General features: G+C 39.6%; 1 protein-coding gene across 3 annotated transcripts in view; it reads left to right on the top strand.

Annotated features, from left to right (window-relative positions):
- Positions 1–2,538, top strand: part of DHX15 (DEAH-box helicase 15) — a 56,289-nt gene extending 53,751 nt beyond the window's left edge. For all 3 annotated transcript variants that reach the window (XR_016229824.1, XR_016229825.1, XM_002709378.6), the window contains exons 13-14: positions 519–688; positions 1,972–2,538. Coding sequence is in view for 1 of the 3 variants with exons in the window: in XM_002709378.6 (XP_002709424.1) it covers positions 519–688; positions 1,972–2,089 (288 nt within the window). In the remaining 2 variants the exon portion in view is untranslated. The remainder of the gene's footprint in view (positions 1–518; positions 689–1,971) is intronic.
- Positions 2,539–14,493: the final 11,955 nt, after the last annotated feature.

Genomic DNA, 14,493 nt, shown 5'->3' with positions numbered 1-14,493 from the left:
ATATTACAGTAATTGTTCATCTTCTTTGTAGTTGGCACCTGGTGCTAAAGAGCTTGCTCGAGATAGTCTAAGGAAGAATCAGACAGTAAATATGAGGTTCTTTAGACCCATTAGTCCCCTGTCACAACTACTAAACTCTGCCTGCCCTTGTAGCATGACAGCAGCCACTGACAAATGGGTGTGCCTGTGTTCTGGTGAGACTTTGCTTATGGACACTGTAATTTGGATTTCATATCATTTTCATGTTTCATTAGATGTTTTTCTTTTGATAGTTTTTTTCTTCCAATTCTTTAAATGTATCTCAACCATTCGTAACTCATTTGAAATAGAAGTTTGAGTTGGATTTGGTGCTGAGGCTGTAGTTTGCTGATCTTGGGCAGTGCTAAATAAGTATAGACATAGAATATAAAACAAAACACGGGGCAGGTCTATTTCTAATTATATAGGTTGCTTTATACCACTTTTGTAACCTAGTGCATCTGAGGCATTGCATTAATTTTCCTGGGCTTTGATTTCAGGTGGCTCATCTAGAACGGACAGGGCACTACCTAACTGTGAAAGACAACCAGGTGGTTCAGCTGCATCCCTCTACTGTTCTTGATCACAAGCCTGAATGGGTGCTCTATAATGAGTTTGTTCTAACAACAAAGAATTACATCCGGACATGTACAGATATCAAGCCAGAATGGTAAGCACACTTTTTGTTCTTTCTTTTCTTTTTCTTTTTCTTCTTCTTTTTTTTTTTTTTTTTTTTTGACAGGCAGAGTTAGACCGAGAGAAAGGTCTTCTTTTTCTGTTGGTTCACCCCCCAAATGGCCACTACGGCCGGTGCACTGTGCCGATCCGAAGCCAGGAGCCAGGTGCTTCCTCCTGGTCTCCCATGCGGGTGCAGGGCCCAAGCACTTGGGCCATCCTCCACTGCACTCCCGGGGCACAGCAGAGAGCTGGACTGGAAGAGGAGCAACCGGGACAGAATCCGGCGCCCCGCCTTTTGTTCTAATACCTTGTTAGTGTCTCCTTCAAAGTGGAATCTAACTCTCGGCTTCTGTTCACTTATTGGGGAACCTGGTTTCCTCCTCAGGTAGGGAAATACATTGTACTCCAGCATGTGGACAGGTTAGGAATTGGCTTGGTGGTATGGCTGGTAGTGTCAGTTATTAGGTACTGATGTTTTAGGAGTTATTTAAGTATAAAAATGAAAACTCTTTGTATCTTTCTACAAAATGTGTTAGAACTGATTATTTTAACCAAGTAACTCTTCCTCCTCCGTGGTGTTTCTGTTTTTATGAATTTTGTTAGAAATCATTCTGTCTGTAACTTAAGATGGCAAATGTCAGGCAAGAGTGGTAACACGGAAAGCACTGACTTATTAGGTGATGTCACTGTCTACTGTGGGGTTTCTTTCATACACTGATGACTTCTGACATTTAAATTGTGTAGAGTATTACCATTTTATCATAAATGATCTGTTGGGAAAAAATTGCATGTTAAACCTCATAAAAGATTTCATGTTTCATTACATTCTTTGAGACTAGAGTTATATTTGTTATTAAAACATTGAAAATGAGATGATCCAGTCATTCAAATATGAAGGTATTTCTTATGGAGCTTATTCTATCACCTTAGCAAGTTGGGTCAAAATAATATGATAGAGCACAATGAAGAAATCAGTGATCCTATGTGTTACTCTACTTACATTAACATAAAGGAAGGGTTTTTAATTAATACAGCTCTAAGGAGTGTTTTTTTTTTTTTTTAAGTTTTTGGTAAGCCCATCAAAAATGCATAACTTAGCAAAAAATACATAACACATTTCTAAAAGTGGCCTTTGGAAAGTTTGTGTTTTATCATTGAATTTTATTTTTAGATTTCCTTTTCATCAGTGTGTTAATGAATAATGCCTATCCTTTTAGCAACTCCATTACTTTTGATAAATGTTAATTTAGTAATTTTTCCCCCCCTTCTGGACAGGTTGGTGAAAATTGCCCCTCAATATTATGACATGAGCAATTTCCCACAGTGTGAAGCAAAGAGACAGTTGGACCGCATCATTGCCAAACTTCAATCCAAGGAATATTCACAGTACTGAATTCAATGCTTAGAACTGAAGTTATTCAGAGGACAGCTTTAAAAGATGAATGAACTCAAAAGTTCAAGTTGTGCTCTTCACGTTGGTTCAATAATGGCCTTTATTTGAAAGCTTTTTAATTTTTCTTTACAGTAAATATTCCATTCTGATTTCATAAATTAAACATTTATGCCTCCCTTTTGTGTTGACACTGTAGCTTATACTGGAAAAGTCGATCAATGTTTTGCAGTTTATTGAAAGTAGTTCTATATATAACAATGTTACAAGCATTTCTTTAGAAATGGTTGAAAATGCTTCTAAAATGTGATTATCGACCATGGTATGCATGATCGTTGTAATTGTTGACATTCCTTTTAGAAGTTGTGAAATGTTACAACTTGTGCTTATGTAGACACAATCTTCTGTCTCAGTACAGAGGCACTGACTTCAATAAAGTCTATTTATACTAATTTTGGTTAAAGCCCCCTGGTATCTTTGTTGTAGTCTCTGTAGTATAGTTGCTTCTCTTCCCCAGAGTGGGCCTTTTCTGTTTTTTTCTTATAATTATACTACGATTACACATGTAGCATCTTTCTGCAGAGTACCCCTTAGATAGTCATTAAAAAAATATTAGAGCATAGTTTAGCGCTTTGTTAGATTAACCAGGACATGATATAATGTGATAAAAAGCATATAGCATTCATTTGAAATTGGATCCCTAGAGACTAATGAAAGGATAGCATTTTCTTTTTGCCTTTCTTAAAGTTCATATTTTAAGGTTTGTAATTTATTATCTTGTTGCCACTTTTTATGAGGTCTTATTATGTTTAGATATACATTTTAAGCACTCTAGCCTCTAAAACATATTTGTTTCTATTAGGAGGGAACCACATATAGATCTCAATCCGTTTCATTAAACTCATAGTGCTGGAAGTTGCATTCTTTATACAAAATCATATGATGTGTTAAAATGTTTCTTTGGCCTTCCATTCCCTGTATCAGGCAGTTGACAGTTTAACACTTTTGGAACAAAAAATGGGGTATTTAATGAGGCCCATTTAAGATTTTATATTAAATCACTTGTTTTCATTTGGAAGACCAAATAATGTGCTGATTGATTTCTGGACTCTCTTTTAAAAGTTTTTAAAGTGTTAATGGAATAAGATTTAAATATATTCAGAGGCATATAGAATTTTGGATAGGTAGAACAAAGTTTGGGATCTGTAGGTTCTAGGAATTAAAAGTGTTATTTCCATTTTGAAAGAGATGAGTGTACATTGGGAATGTCCATGGAATCAGAAGAGTAAACTTGGCTTTGTTCTTCATCTACCCCAGTGTGTGCAGTTTTGCTAGGCTGATATTAACCAGGGTATGGATTTTAGAACTTCTGTTCTCCAGCTCGGCAGGTGAACACGATTGTGCCTACCACATAATCTCTTTGTGGTATAGATCAAGAAAACGACATTTCAAAATTTCTTCTGAGATAATATTTAGAAAATATTTTTGAAGATTATCAAAGGGGGTCTATATATCATTCTTTTAGAATAGGGAAGCTGAATTTTGCTGTGAATGTTACATAAGGAAAGCCAGCTAAGTATATAACCTTTGACATTGAGAAAGCTGAGGAAATTAACACAATTTATGAAAAATGGGAAAAGATAAAACCTATTCAAAAATAGTACTGCCTTTAGTTAGCATCCAAAACACAAGATGCAGTCTACACTCAATTCTTATATTCATAATGACTTATTCCTAGAATTTTAGGTTTATGGCCTACCTATGAGAATTGGGGAATTATTTTAATGGCCACCTTTCTACTCAGATACTTAAGAAAAATCTTTCATTGCCTTTGAAGTCTTAGTTCCATTAGAAATTCTGAGCTAGCAGTATTTCTCTGTAACTACTTATTTCTGATTTATTATTATTTTTGGTAGAGCAAAGGTCGTTAAATAAAGCTGTTTGAGGGGTGTTTGGAGGTGAGTAGCCATTCCCTCAACCAACCTTCCTCTTTAACGTGCTTTTAGATCCCCTCCACACTCCTGGTTAACCTTTGCCAGATAGTGTCTGGATTGCTGTCCATGCTGTGATCTGAGCTGGGCCAACCTTATTTGGACATAGGTTTCCCAGGAGAGCAGGCCTGCCACTGGCTTCTATGATTACAGCACAACGTGACATTGACACTTCAAGCTACCAAAGCGTAGTTTTCAAGAGTTGAAGGGATCTAATTACTATATAAAAGTTTTTGATCCTTGTGGCTCAGTGCTGAGAACAAAGACCTTCACAGACCTTCAGCAGTGTTAATTTTTGGAGACTTCACCCCACATTAAAGTGAAGAACAGTTTTAAGAATTAAAGGTGCAATAGGAATGTCTTAAGTATAAATGTTTCTTCATAGTCTTGGAGTTCTTATAGTGAAAAATTAACCTACACATTGTCTTAGATGCAGTTTTTATCATTTACTTAGAATTGATTTGATTTTTAGTTTTTCTTTATGTTAGAGTTGTTTCCTAATCTCAGGCATTTTTAGTGGTCCCTAAGAAAACTGAGAACCAATTTCTGTCACTTGTAATTAGTATAACCATGGCTACCTTATGGGAACATTTTTTCATTTATTGTGAATTCTTTGGATGAACTCTTTGTAGGGGTTCATTATTGGGGTACGTGAACTAAATCTAGATGAAGCAGCCCGCTTTAGCCACCTCTTTCACTAGTTAAGTTTAACCCAAACTTGGGAGTTATGTTTTGGCAAGTTTCCTAGAATTTAAAAAATTTGTTTGAAAGATGCTACGTTGTGTAGAATATTTGTAAGTGTATTTGCTGTTTGAGATCTCAAGTCATAAATATGGGAACACCACATTTAGGTAACCTTGTTGACAGTTTTTATTTTACTTGGTGCTATTTCTTTGTAATATTTCTGTATAAATTCATGAGCGGTACTTATTAACTAACTCTGGAAGGCATTGTGTGAAACTGTAAAGATTGGTAAGTTACTTAAAATCTGGTTGGGATTTTTAAAAAAATGCAGAGAGATCTGTAAATTAAAGCAAGGTATAATGAATGTGGTAAGATTAGAGTGCTATTAGAAATTGGGAAGGAAAGACATAATTAGGTAAGTTTTGGAAATTCACACCCCAATAGCTGCCAGGACAGTGTTGGAAAAAAGTAACCTAACTTGTAAAGTGTGAGCCATTGAGTTTTAGAGCCTGACTGGGGTCTAGGATAAGCTTCCTTCCCTGTCTCCAGCCAGTTGTTGCCCTGTCCGACTACCAGATAGTACTGAAGACAAAGCTGGGAATTTTTTGTTCTGTAAAATTTCCATAGAGTTGAGATTTTTTTTTCCAAACTCTTAAAGTTGGATTGTGGGTGGCCATTTGCAACTTCTGGGTTAAGTGACCAGGAGAAATTATGTGAAGAAGGTAGTACTTTGGTTGGACCTCAGACAATTCCTAGGCTTTCAACAGACTCAGGATTTCTCAGGTGATGAGCAGCATTTCAAGCCAAGACACATGGTTTGGAAACAGTTCTGCTTAAATCTACATACAGTAAACTACCTTTTTAAAGAGATTTACTGCTTATGAAGTGTGATGAAATGTATATGGTTTAATCACACTTAATACTTCCGTCACCCAAAGATCTTCCACATTTCCCTTTACAGCTAATACCCTTCATGTGGCAATCACTGAACTGCCTACTAATTTTGCTTTTTGCAGAAGTTCATAGAAATGGAATCAAACTGTGTTTAGTATTTGTGTGTCTGGTTTCTTTCATTTAATAATGCTCTTGAGATTCATCCACGTTGTGTATGTAAATATGTTCTTTTTTATTGCTGTATAATAGTACTCCATTGTAGACCGTATTTGTTTATACATTTACCAGGTGTTAGATTCTAGTAGGCTATTTGTGTACAGGTCTTTATGTTGACATTGATTCTTGTTTCTCTTGCATAAATAACTGAAGATAATGAGGTTTTGTGATTTAGTGTGTGTTTATGAAAACTAGCCAAGAATTTTTCCAAAATACTGTACTGTTTTGTTTTTCTATTCCAGCAATGTATATGCTTCCCTTGTCCTGCATCCTCAACAACATTTCATAATTAAATTTGTTTTATCTTAAATTTTAGCCAGTGAGTAGGTTTGTGGTTATGCTTCATTGTGGTTTTAGTTTACATTTCACTTAGATAAAGCATTAATGGTGTTAAGTTTTTTTTATGTTTGTTTGCCATTCATATTTCTTAGATTAAGTGATCACATTTCTGTCCTTTTATAATTCATGTTATTACTGAGTCCAAAGGTTGTTTATTCGGAACCTTTAAGAGAATTTTGAACCTTTTTGAGATATGTGTTATAGAAAATGTTTTGTAGTCTGTTGGCTTGTGTTGTCATTTTCCTAAGTGTGTTTGGATAACTTTTAAATACTGATAAAGTCTAATTTTTCTGCTTTTTGTTTACTCGTTTGCTTTCTTAAATAGTTTGTGGTTTTGGGCCACTTTTAGTTAGTGTATGTTAGGAGGATAGCAAGGAGTCTAGTGTGACTAAAGCACCAAACCTTCGCTACAGAGTGAAGGTGGCTGAGGCTGTGAATTCAGGTTGGAATTGAGTGAAGGTTAAGAGTGAATCCAGTTTCTAAAAGGAGGACAGATATCAGAGGGGAGGAGACACTGAAGCCGTTTAGAAAAAAGTCTTATAACAACCCAGGTAATGAGATTGAACCACATGAAGAATTAGTCAAGAGCAAGAGATGAAGTGGTGGTAAAAAACTCGAAGTCTTCCAAGATAGCTGTTTTAGTGTTTACACACATGGTATCCCAGGTCCCAGTTGTGAAGTAGGCATTTCGCCTTTCAGATCTTGCCGTTTAGAAGAAAGACGAGGCAAAATAACTGTTCTTTGTCTATACTTTGGGTTTAACGCACTCAGTGTATTTAGCTTTGCATGGTAATTATACCGACAAACTCAGCCGGAAGCAGGGGCATTTTATGTCTAGGTTCCTGTGGCACTGAACACGTATTCTCTCATTAATACATATGATGCCTTTGCTGAGAGGTTTCATTTCAGCGCTGGGTTTGCTGGTTGTATAATGAATTGTTGAGTGGTTTGAAGTAGAAATTTTGACTTAGCCAATTCTTGAGTAGGATCACAGGGACTTGCAGCACTTTCAATTTTAGGAAATGATTACTTAAGACTGTTAATGAGTGGAAATTTGTTTTAATAATTACAGAATTGTGTGTTGTTTCATGTTAGGTTGTCTGAAGTACAACTACTAGCCCTAGATTCTGGGGAATAAATTCATCTCTAGGGTACTAGCACCATTCAGAGCCTTAGCAAAGAATCTAATATTCACTGTACAGAGGACACTTCCCAGTGTTAAACACACTGATTGTTAAGGAATAATAGATAGCCTTGGGCAGCAAACTAACAACAGTTCTCTGATTTGTGGTGGTAATCAGCATATGCAGCAGTAGCGTACTTGTTTTTTAGTGTGCAGTCTCACTTCACAAGCCTCCTGAACACTGATAAAAATCTTAAAGTTCTTACAAGCTTTCTATTTGGCTGTGGTGTGTAGTCACGAAATTTCAGTTTTCATTTACAGTTTACAATTCACAGTTTTCATTTCATTTTCTTATTGTTTACCCTTTCACACTTGAGAGAGGCTGGAATGATGATTTTTAGCTTATTTTCTGAGCATTAAGTGTGAGTTTCCTTCTACAGATTTCATTACCTTAGGGAAAGAGTTGGTGCAGATAGTGCTGACTGCTTGGATGCGTCTCAAAAGTGATACACAGCTCAAGAGTCTCCACATGTCACCTTTTGTTCACGTGTCGGAGATGGGGAAAGCATTCTGATGTCCACGTTTCCCCCCACATTGTTTTCTTAGCACAGAAAAATGTAGGTTTAGTTAACTTCTGGTATAGAGAACTTTTAATAGTATCAGTAACTTGTGGGCAAAGTCATCTTCTAAGAAAGATACAGGAATACTCCAGAAGGGATATCGGCATGGTGGAGGAAACAAGAAAGCAGCCGTAGCAGAAAGACTTCAGTGTTCATCACAGCTCTCAGCTCTAGAGCAGGTTGCATTGTTTTCCTTAGTTCACGAGAACTGAGGCTAGGGCAGGCTTTTCTTTAGGCACAGCAGTTAAACCACTGCGTGGCCTGCTGGCTTCCCATATTGGAGTGCCAGGGTTTGAGTCCCAGCTCAACCCTGAGAAGTGCTGATGTCTCAAGTGCTTGGGTTCCTGCCACCCTCATGGGAGATCTTCCCTTTTTCCCGGCCCCTCCCTGCATGTTGTGGAAGTATCGGGGGTGTGACCTAACAGGTGAAAGATATAAAGTGGAAAGAACGAAGGCCCACGACCACAAGGCCATTTGTCAGCAGAGTTGGCATTCGTTGCTGTACCTAGCTGTTTTCCTTAGGCTGGGTGTCAGCTTGGATCTACGTATGTTGGAGGCTTTGACTGCATGGTTCTAAGACTGTGATGTTCATCCCAGGTTTAGAAGGCACATGCTGTATTGAGCATGAGCACTTTGAGTGGTGTGGCTCTGGTGGTTTTCCATTCTTACTTAGTGTTAACATGCAGATGGGCATGAAAGGCAACTTCGCGGTATTTCTGTTTTTCTCTTCCTTAAGTGGTTCTGCAAGGTTCTAACATGATTTTGGTACCAGTGACTTGCTTCACTATAGTAGAGGTTTTCGATGCCATCATTCCTTGATTGTATTTTTTAACATGGAGCATTGATCTGGTTAGTCTGGCAGTGAACCTAATCCAAATGTTGCTTGCTCAATTTGGGAGTTAAAAATATTTCCATTCTCTGCTTATTTACTCTGTATTGCTTTTACCCATGACTTGGGACCATCATGATGATTGATTATCTTTTCCATCTCTGTACTTGGAGTCCGTTCAAGTGTTTAAGGCTGTTTTCCTCTGCTAGGCTCCAAGTTCCTTAAGGGCTGGAGCATTGTCACATATCCCTAGTATAGCTATAGCACTAAGCCTAGTATGCGATAGCTTGTAGCAAATTTTTTTTTAAAGATTTATTTGAATTGCAGAGTTAGAGAGAGGTCTTCCATCTGTTGGTTCACTCCCCAAGTGGCTGCAATGGCCAGGGCTGGGACAGGTTGAAGTCACTAGCCAGGAGCTTCATCTGGGACTCCCACATGGGTGCAGGGGCCCAAGGACTTGTGGCTATCTCCCACTGCTTCCCCAGGTACATTAGCAGGGAGCTGGGTTGGAAGTGGAACATCCAGGACTCAAACTGGTTCCCATATGAGATGCTCCCGTGAGAAGCCAGCTGCTTAACCTGTTATGCCACAATGTCATTTCTGGGAAATATTATTTTTTTAAAGTTTAAAAGCAGAGACCTCCCAGCCAGAATGGCATGCTGCAAGAGAAGCAAAACCCAAAGGGGCCCATGGTGCTGGGGTTTTTAAGCACAATTTTGGGGAACAAAAACTGACATTCAGTTACAAGGTGGGACAAAACCCAACAGAGGCCTGATTTGTAATCTTTTCTGCTGTTTGGCTTGCTCGTGATAAAAAGCCATCAGAAGGATGGGATACCTGTTGGACTAAACTGGGAGTTCAGGAGGAATTGCCACTCCCTGGCTATTCTCAAGATTGGAAACTTTGAACAAGTGGGCAGGCGGTTACTTTGGGCCTTGCTACAGATAATGTTTGGGGAGAACATTTTCCACTCTTTCCATTAAGACCACCCCAATTGCCTATTAACCCACCTAACTCCTCACATTCCCCCCACCCAGAAGAATGGGCCCTAACTTTGTTAGGGAAAAGGCCATGACTGCTCTGCATCATGCCTAAAAGGGGTGTCATTAGGAACTGCAGCAGACGGCTCCAGCAGGAGGGGCCCTCTCCAGGGGGACAGCAGTGTCAGCTTGCAGAGACTGCTTCCCTCCCGGGTTTCATGTGCATGACCACCTAGAAGTTCATTGTTTCAAGTCTGTAGAAGACAAATCTAACAAGCAGATTAAACTAAAACAAAGGTCAGTCATTATTAGAGGACCTAAGAAAGGTGCTGTCTAAACCATGAGTAAGTTTTCCCAGTGAGAGGTAAATGGAAACTGACAGAAGGGGCCTGATAATAATTAGGTAGGCTTTAGGGCGTGGCCAGGTATGTTTGAGACCCAGACCTCTCTCTCCACGTAGGGTACTGGAAGAGACTTTAAGGGAGGTGTGAACCTTCTTAGGGAAGGCACCCTGTTATCTCCATTGCCTAGCTGGCCGGCATGAGAGCTGCTGAGTGGCATCTCAGAGAAATGTACAGTTCCACCTGCCGTGTCCCTGACCCTACTAGGCCGGCACCTCAGCAGCGGTGGTCACTTTGGAAGCTGGGCTGAGTGAAGGGCTTTTCAGCTTAGAGCCAGCAAGGTCTACGGCTCTGACCTGAGCGTCCTTTGGCTCCAGGATGACAGTTCCACTTCCGGCGACCCAACTCTTGGCTGGCGGAGCTGCCAGGGCTCTTCAAAAGCTGACTTCTGTGCCCATCTGAAGCCTTGGCTTTTCATATCGAAAACCAATGCAGTGGACTGGCCTGTTGGGTCTCCTTGATGGCAGATCACTCTGTAAAGCAGCTCTGCCGTGATTGGCCTGCCACCTATCTACATTGCTTCTGCTGCCTAGCTTCCTTGCTAATACTTCTTAAATACCATGGCTTTCTCTGTGTTTTGTTTTCTAGTGTGATTCCTCTTCTTACTGGTAGTGATAGAACTTATTTTTTAGATCTGCTCTTTTTCCCAGTAGGGTAGAAACCCAGTTGTCCAAGTGTATGGAATGGAGTGGAATAGGTATACGATGTACTGAGAATGTGAGCTTTGTAAATAGGCTGATGAGATTCTCCATCCCAGCTCTGCCCTCACCTAGCAGAGAAGTCCTGGACTTGTCCTACCCATCTTGCTTTCTTATTTGTGAAGGGAGGATTAATCATAATAGCATGTCCAGGAGGCTGGACTCGAAGAAGGAAGGAAGGATTGTATGACGGACACTTAGCCCAGTGGATGCCCGTGAGTAAACTGGGGCTACATAGATAATGGGGGTGGGGCTGGGTGAAGTTCATCCACTGCATGGACTTGGAAGTTTTTATTGTGACCTTTGAAACCGGGACCTTGCAGAAGGCTGTTTCCCTTCAACTCCTGACTTAATGATTCTCAGGTGATGTCTCTTGGGAGAGGGTCTTCCACGTACAAGTAGGCACTGCTGTGAGTGTGACTGGGAGGGTTTGCTAAGCTGAATGCTTTCTCTGATTCTCTGCTAGAAGGTGTTTGAAGGGCAGTGTCCAGAAAGGACCTATTGGAAATACTGAGGCGTGTGACAAACAATTCATGGATAATTGTTTTATTTATGAATTGATAGTTTCCAGTTTCTGGCTTCAGCCTGGCCCAGCCCACTAGCAACAAGCATTTGGGGAGTGGCTGAAAATTCCTTTCTCATCGTCTCTGTTTCTGTCTGTATGTGTTGCTCTGCCTTTCAAATAAAACAAAAATAAGCTTTTTAAAACAGTTTTAAAAATGAATGGTGTTAGGGAATTAGCATGCGCCATTTCATATTAAAAAGTGGTACTTTCCTAGGGATATGAGATCTAGAGAACCTCTTTTTAAAATCATTCTCATTGTTAGGAGTTAGATGTCTTACTAATTTTGTCTACTTAGTAATTATTGTAAACAGTGTCAGTTTTAGTTTTATATTGTCATTGAATTATGTGAACAAGGCAAAGACCTAGTAGAGATCTGAGTTTTCCATGGTAATAGAGTTTCTTACAGAATTTATGGTAAGTCTTTTAAAATTTTGTTATTTACCAGCACACAGGAAACTTAGGTGAGTGGCAGTTCATCATATTCCCCCTTTCATTTCCAAGTTATTCTAAATATGGTATTGCAGCCCTGGTTTTTTACTGCTAGTGCACAAAAGCCTTTGAGATAAGCCCTTCGGTGTTCAAGAAATCCTGGATCCTACTGCCAGGGGTGGGGGTAGAGAAATACAGTGACAGGCTATGAAATAGTGTTGTCATAACTTATCAGTGGCTAGTAAATAGGCCACTATTTTGAGTGAAGGCAGTTTAATTGCATTGCCTCTGTTTAGATAAGCATTTGGAATCCACAATCAAATGTGCGAATGCTGTGGTGAAAGTATGCCCATTATATAAGATTTGATTTCTTAAGTGATTTTTTTAAGTTCCACTTTACATCAAAAGTTATTGAGAAAATGTCTTCCCTGTGTGTACACATGGAAAAGTTTTGCCTAAAATTGTATGTAAATCCAATGACGGTAAAATATTGCAAGTTGCAGGCACTTAATTGGTAGCTTGTGATTTATTCCCATTCAGCTCTCCTCTCCCCTAAGAACTCTTGTTGAAACGATTAAACACTTCAGATTAAGACTTTGCAGTTTCTAGTTGTGTTATTTCTTCTTGAAGAAGTCTCTCTTGTCTTCTGGGTGTATCACATTCCTGTTTCTATCCTCATTGCTTCGTCACTGTCAACAATAGCACTTGAACTACTGAGCATTTACCAGGGTGTTTATATAGGAAGGCTGGAGCTTTTGGAGCTCATTGTTGCATGGTTTGCCGATTCAGGTTTTCTACTAGGTTGAAAATCAACTTTGATTTCCACTGGTGTTGGGCTTTATCCTCTCATTGGTTTTTTTTTTTTTTTTTCTCATTGGTTTTTGAAAGAGTTTTTACCTCAGCAGCCAAATTCAAAGCAAGAATCTTGTTGACTTAAAATTATACTGTATGCTTTGTTTTTGTGAATGGGAGGGCCAAGTGAGTAGTTCTTTGGTGACTGGAATAACTCATAAAATTGGAGAAAGTGCTGAAAAGGGCTTCAGCAGTTGTTGATTTCAGGTTACCCTGTTCAAGGAAAACCAAGGCCTAGTGGTAGCCAAGTTTTGTGCGCGGTCACTCCGGTTTTTGTCTCCGAATTCTAAATGGGGGCTTTCCCTCTCTGTGCGAGGTTTTGTAGAAGCACTCAATTTCTTGGATTCCCCAAATAAACAAAAAGTGATTTTGAACTATGCTAATGACATTAAGATAATGGAGATCTGAAACTTGATGGCAGATATCAAAAGAAAATTTTTTCTTCATTATTTTAAAGGCTTAACTATGGAAATGCTAAATCTTTGCTAATTTCAGACTATTTTTTTTCCCTAATCACTTAATTAGCATTCAGTAAGGCTGTGAAACTCTGGTTCCTTACAACAAAGGTGAAGTTCATTTCCTTGTCATTAGATTTGTCTTTAATGCATAACCATATCCTGACTTTCTTTAGGAAACATCTGTTGAACTCTTGGAGAAGTACACATTCCCAGTTTCTATTTGTCCCTTCCATTTTTTTAAACATTGATGTAGCAGCTACTATGCTAAGCACTTGAACATATACTAAATTTATGAATTCTTTACATTGGCCCAGCCAAGGCAAATGAGGCATTCTGCAGTCCTGTAACCTCCCAAGGTCTAGGACTAGTGAGGACTGGGTTTCAAATGTTGGGGACACAGTGGGTGAGATAGGAAAAACAGTCCCCGGAGCTCATTGACCTCAGCAGAACTTGATGGTCATCCTCTCCCTGGTCCCCCTTGCAGTGGGGAGGAATGGGAGGTAGACAGGTCACTTTTTGAAGACCCTGACTCTGTGTAGAGTTGAGCTCTCCCCTTCTCCCCCGTCCCCCCTCTACTCCTTTGTCCGTAAGTTTGACAAACATCAAAGCATATCCAGTCATATCACTCTTCCTCTGAATTTTCGGCTCCACCCACCCTGGGGTTTCCCTGTGTCCTGGCAAGCTCAGCAGCTGGATTTAAAAGACGGCACATCCGTTTCCCTCTAATTCCAGATGTTCTGTTGCAGGGGCGCTTTCACAGCTGTCTGTGGGATTGCTGGGTAGAGAAGCTGACCACTCCCTCTTAATCTTTAAGTCAAGAGAAAGGATTGCAGTCCTATCACTGTGCTGCCTAGTGAATTACTTGTACAGATGTAGGAAAGATAAATATTTATTGATGTAGTCAAATGAGTGACAGTTCAGTAAGCTTTCCCTGACATATTGACATACCTGGCCCAGCCGATTTTCTCTCCTTTAGCAAATCTCACTTGAATTCTATTGGCATAATTAAGTGGGGTTGATAAACCATCTCTGTTTATCTTCTTCCCCCAAAGCCTTGTATTCAGTGGTCAGGATCTGAAACCAGAACCTTCCCGTCAGGAGGGCAGGAGGGAGGGGGTCACTAAGAGGGACAAAGATGTCTGATTAAGCCTCCTGCTTTGTCATTTAAAATATATTGACACAATATTTTGACCAGCCGGGGAGAGCTACACAGTTCTTGAGCTACATGTAAGCCAGCCCTTCACAGAGGTCGTGCTTTGAAGAGAGGAGGATTTTCTGGAACTGCTTCCGTGTTCAGAGTCCTTACGGCTTGCCTGCAGAGCTGTGTT

The sequence above is a fragment of the Oryctolagus cuniculus genome, chromosome 2 (assembly GCF_051225735.1).
Source record: "Oryctolagus cuniculus isolate XC-2025 breed Fujian yellow rabbit chromosome 2, ASM5122573v1, whole genome shotgun sequence".
NCBI lineage: Eukaryota > Metazoa > Chordata > Mammalia > Lagomorpha > Leporidae > Oryctolagus > Oryctolagus cuniculus.
Note: the sequence above shows the minus strand (reverse complement) of the source record. Positions and strands in the feature narration are given on the sequence as shown.